The 5,651-nt window shown below is 33.0% G+C and overlaps 1 protein-coding gene across 1 annotated transcript in view; it reads left to right on the top strand.

Annotated features, from left to right (window-relative positions):
• Nucleotides 1–1,118, top strand: part of CBG16021 — a gene marked incomplete at both ends in the record, with an annotated part of 1,695 nt that extends 577 nt beyond the window's left edge. The window contains 3 exons of the mRNA XM_045243107.1: nt 352–421; nt 606–795; nt 966–1,118. Of these exons, the coding sequence (XP_045095936.1) occupies nt 352–421; nt 606–795; nt 966–1,118 (413 nt within the window). The remainder of the gene's footprint in view (nt 1–351; nt 422–605; nt 796–965) is intronic.
• Between the last annotated feature and the right edge of the window lie 4,533 nt (nt 1,119–5,651).

Raw genomic sequence — 5,651 nt, 5'->3', positions numbered from 1 at the left:
AAAAAACGTAAAAAACCACTGTCGGCGACTTGAAAAAAGGCTGTCAGGTGCCGTGGCCTAGGTTTCTCACTGAAAATCCTCGTCCCCCGGCGGCACCTTTTTTTGAATTTTCTTCCTTTTCAACGGCGTTTTTCGGGGATTTCGGATTTTTTTTGAATTTTTTCGCAATAATATTTGAAAAATAGATAAATTTTAACACATTTTAATGCAATAAAAATTACTGGTCGGAGTCCCCCTTTAAACAAAAAAAGTTAGAATATTTGAGTTGTTGAGATTAAGAGCTTCAAAATGTTGCTAAATTTGAATAGATTTTTTGAAAAATTCTTTAAAAAATCCTTCAAAAACTTCCAGATCTACTCTCTGATGGTCGCTCGATGTTTCTTTCTGGATGTGCTGAGGATGTCTCCGATTACAATATACGGTAACTGATTGTTTAATTGAGCAATTTAATAATTTGAAGTTTTCAATTTTGGTAAAATCTTGGAATTTTCCATTTTTCACTTCTTGAGCAAATTTTTTTCCGGAAAATTCGGGTATCAAATTGAAGCTCATAACCTTCTAAATTCAAAAAAAATTAACTAATTATCTAATTACCCCTAATTAAGTGCCTACGACGACCATCTAATGTGTCACACTCGTGGAGCCGTTGGATTATGTGTGTGCTCCAGTGCTCAACCGAGTTGCCACGATTTGTGGCCAACACAGAAGAATTCGGCAAGTCCCGGACCAAAAAATATGACGACTCATATCAAATGGATCGACACTGATGTCAATCAGATCAATGCGATTTCTCATGTGAGTATCTAAAAATTTTTTTTAACTTTTCAAAAATTTGAAATTTGAAATTTTCAAAAATCCGAAAAAAGCTCCCCGAGCACATTTTCTTGTCAATTAGGGTATCAAATTGAAGCTCATAATCTACTGAATTCAACAAAATTAGTTTCATCTCAAAGGTTTCATTTCAGAGAGTAACCGGCTTCTCCGCAGACTATGCTCGCAGTCGAGTTGGCCAGATGCGTGTGGAGCATTTCCCAGAGCAATTTCCAGGATCACCAGTTTCCTTTGCTCCTACTTTATCAGTATTTATCGTATTTCTGGCTACAGTAATCCTTTTTTAGCTACAGTAATCCTTTTGCTACTTTTTCAAATTCGAAAACGGGCGATTTCTTTCTTTGAAATAAAAATTTTTAGAGCATTTATCTTTTTCTAACTTAACGACTTGCAAGGTTTTATGTATCTTTTTTCTTCTGGTTTGAAAAGAGAAAAATGGAAAAAGACACTAAAATTTTATTTCATTTTTCGAGATTTTCTGCTCCCTTTCTCCTTTTTTTCCAAGATTTTCAAATGGAAAAGTACTGGTTTTGATGCTAATTCGATAATTTGATTTGTCTAGAGATATCCATGTCACTTTTTTTTGGGATCAGATGGAGCACTTGAACGCATCTCTCTATCTTTTTGATGGGAATTTGGAGATTTCAATTTTCTGATTTTTTTTTCTTGTAAAACCAGGGATTCACTATCATGGTGCATCGACAAAAATGAAATCCACATTTTCTGGGATGATATTCAATTTTCAGCAGTTTTCATTATTATGGTTAGATTCAACACAAAAGTCCATATCGAAATGACCTATTTACCGATTTCCGCATTTTTGGCTCAGACGGGTAGAGGGGCGACTGGCAATCTAGAGGTCAGGGGTTCGAACCCCACCGGGTCAAATCTTTTTTGTTTTTTTTTTCATAGTTTTTTTTAGATGTTCTAGAGAGGCTAGAAACCAAAAATGAGCCGTTTTGGGCTCCCTACATTAAATAATGCATTTTCGGGTATGAAAATCAATTTTCAGCAGATTTCATTATGATTTCTAGATTCAGAGCAAAATTCCACATCGAAATGACCTATTTACCGATTTTCGCATATTTGGCTCAACTGGGTAGAGGGATGATTGGCGATCTAGTGGTCAGGGGTTCGAACTCGCCTGCGGTATAATTATTGGAATCTTTGTCAAAATTATTTTAAACACCTTTTAGATACTTTCGAACTTTAAAAACTACACATTTCGGGAATTTTTTTTTGTTATTTTCAAAATTCCCGTTTTTGGTGCATTCATCTATACTTTTCAAATTATCTCGAGTTCTAAAAATGCAGGAACAAAACCAAATAGATTTTCAAATTCAACACAAAATTCCGCAGCGAAACGACCTTTTTACCGATTTTCGCATATTTGGCTCAACTGGGTACAGTGATGACTGGCGATCTAGTGGTCACGGGTTCGAACCCCACCTGACACAAATTTTTTGTTTTTCTTTTCAAAACGTCTTCCAAAAAAAAATAGATCGAAGCAACATGTACAACATGTATTTTGTAGTTTCGGCAATCTTGAAAGTTTGAGAATTTCGAAAATTATCAAAGAGGCACCATGTTTTTTGAGAATTATTGATTTCTGAAATTTGATTGATTTTGGCACAAAACTGTCTCACAGTGTATAAAAGATTCTAATTTTAAATTCCTAACTGTCAGATTTAGTAGTTACAGTACTGGTCTATTAGATATTCAGAAAAATATTGTATACCGTAAAACCTCTAATAGAACGGCACCGGGACCGCCCACTCTGACCGTATNTATCTCATTTTCTGTGAAAGATATCAAAAAGTGGCTAACTAGTAAAATGTTGCTGATATCCTGATAAACATTTTACTACTCAACCACTTTTTGATATCTTTCAAAAGAAGTGAGATATATAGGCTCAAAGTGNNCAATTCGGGTGTCGTTCTATTAGAGGTTTTACGGTATTTGCCGTTTTCCGAAGGACACAGTACGAAAACAGGTAAAATGTGTGTCTTTCAGAAATCAGCCAGTAACTGAAAAATTAGGAATTTTCTAAAAATTCTACAAATGCAAAGTTTTCAATCTAGGTCTGTTTTAAACCCTCCAAAATTTTCAAAGCGATCAGCAACTCGACAGCCAAGCTCCAGGCTCTTGAAAATTGTCAAAATGACCGAAAATCAACTGAAAATTAAGATGTCTGATAAACCGGTACTGTAGCTATTTTTCTGGAATCTCAATTATTTTGATGGGAAAACTGACGCTAAATTCAGAATCCTTCAGAAATTCAACAATTTTCCCATTCCAAAGTCCCCTTCACCTTCTTCTTATCTCCCTTTCTCCTGTCATTTTCGAAAAATGTGTCGCATTCTCTCCAGGGACATATTATCCACCGATCACATCTTCATCCCCCCTTTTTCCTTCCAATTTCTTCCTAGAAATTTTCCAATTTTTCTTTTTTTCACTCTCTTTTCCTGTGGTCCCAATATAATATCGTCATTTCCATTTCCCGCCTTTTCTTTTTTAGTGCTGGGAACACAAAATAAATAGGGTGACTGGAAAATTTATGAGGGGGCTTTTCGTTTTTTCTCGGTGGGATTGACTCCATTTTTTGGGTTTTTCTAGGGTTGGATCAGAGCTTTTTGGGGTACACAGTTCTTTTTTTTTTTTTTTTGGGAATTCGATTTTTTGAAAATTTCCATTTTCCTGACAATTCAGACACTTGGAATTTCTCGATTTTTTCTGAATTTCTGAATTTCTGAATTTCTGAATTTCTGAATTTCTGAATATCTGAATTTCTGAATTTCTGAGTTTCTGAATTTCTGAATTTCCTGAAATTTCTGAATTTCTGAATTTCTGAATTTCCGAATTTCTGAATTTCTGAATTTCTGAATTTCTGAATTTCTGAATTTCTGAATTTCTGAATTTCTGAATTTATGAATTTCTGGAATTCAGAATTTCTGAATTTCTGAATTTCTGAATTTCTGAATTTCTGAATTTCTGAATTTCTGAATTTCTGAATTTCTGAATTTCTGAATTTCTGAATTTCTGGAATTTCAATCTTTAGAATTTTTGCTATTTAAAATTTTAAAAATTTAGATTCCAAATTCGAATTTTTTGTTTTTTGTGACATTTTCACAATCAGACAAGCCACAAAAATTTTGTATTCGGTCGAATGAATTTCTTCTTCTCATTTCTAGAAATTTCTAGAAATTCTCATGACTTCATTTTTGTTTTCTGTCATTGATTATTTTTCTTCTCATCAAAAGTGTTATTTTCGTAAAAACCGAATCTCGAAACGACCTGCTTATCGACTCATCGAAACGACCTGCTTATCGACTTTTGCATTTCTGGCTCAACTGGGTAGAGAGATGACTGGCGATCTAGAGGTCAGAGGTTCGAACCCCATCGGGGTTAACCTTTTTTGTTTTCTTTGTAAAACGTTTTTTAGTGTTCTGGAGGGACTAGAAACTAAAAATTACCCATTTTGAAATCAAAAACATGGTGCTTCGACCAAAAGGAAATTTGAATTTTCAAAACTGAAAATCTGTTTTCAGCGTATTTCACAAACATTTTGAAAGTCAGCACGAAATTCCACATCGAAAATACCTATTTACCGATTTTGGCATTTTTGGCTCAATTGGGTAGAGAAGTGACTGACGATCTAGAGGTCAGCGGTTCAAACCCCACCTGGGTCAAATCTTTTTGTTTTCTTTTTCAAACGTTTTTCAGTGTTTTTCATGTCAAAAAAAAGCTAAATTGAGAGCGATCAAAAATTCATAAAATACTTTGCTTGTCAATCTGTTTTTTTTGTGCCTCTTTTTTCCATCTGCCACCGACCGGAAATATTTCTGAATGATGTGAATAGTAGGAGGGCTCCAAATAAGAAAACTACAACCAAATATTTTTTCCAGACTCTTTTCTTCTTTTTTTTATTACTTTTCTCAAGATTCCGCCTCTCTAGAAAATATTTTAATAATTTTTTTTTTCATTTTGAGTTTCTAAAGTGTTTCTCAAGGTCCCTTCTTTTTCCTAAAAAGTAAATCCTTCTAGAAGAAAATTAGGGGGCGTGGCTTGGTCCATTTTAAATTGACCATGAGAAAATGGAGGAAAAATAATGATGATGCAGAAATAGAGCCTATTTTTTGGAACCTTTTTTACCTCAAAAAATAGAAAAATAGAAAAAAATTCAGATATTTTTTTAAATTCTGAAAATTCAGAAATTCAGAAATTCAGAAATTCAGAAATTCAGAAATTCAGAAATTCAGAAATTCAGAAATTCAGAAATTCAGAAATTCAGAAGTTCAGAAATTCAGAAATTCAGAAATTCAGAAATTCAGAAATTCAGAAATTCAGAAATTCAGAAATTCAGAAATTCAGAAATTCAGAAATTCAGAAATTCAGAAATTCAGAAATTCAGAAATTCAGAAATTCAGAAATTCAGAAATTCAGAAATTCAGAAATTCAGAAATTCAGAAATTCAGAAATTCCAGGAAATTCCAGAATTTGGCAAAAATTCCAAAAAATTACTAAATTTCCATGATTTGAAAATTATGAATGATCCAAAATTTCACCCGAAATTTCAAATCACCCAAAATTTGACAATTCGAAAAGATCAAAAACTTTATGAACTCCAAGTAATTTAGAAAATCTAGAACATCTCAAAATTATCCAAACTTTGTATTCTCAAAAATTTGTAAAGTTCAAAAACTGAGATGACAAAATTTCTATTCTGAAAAAATCTGGAATTTCAAAGAAACCAAAAAATTTGAATTTGAAAATCCAAAATTGATATTTTCCTTTTTTTATTTTTCTCCTTCTTACCATTT

The sequence above is a fragment of the Caenorhabditis briggsae genome (genome assembly GCF_000004555.2).
Source record: "Caenorhabditis briggsae complete genome, chrII, whole genome shotgun sequence".
NCBI classification, from domain to species: Eukaryota; Metazoa; Nematoda; class Chromadorea; order Rhabditida; family Rhabditidae; genus Caenorhabditis; species Caenorhabditis briggsae.
This window is presented reverse-complemented; position numbering and strand designations above follow the sequence as displayed.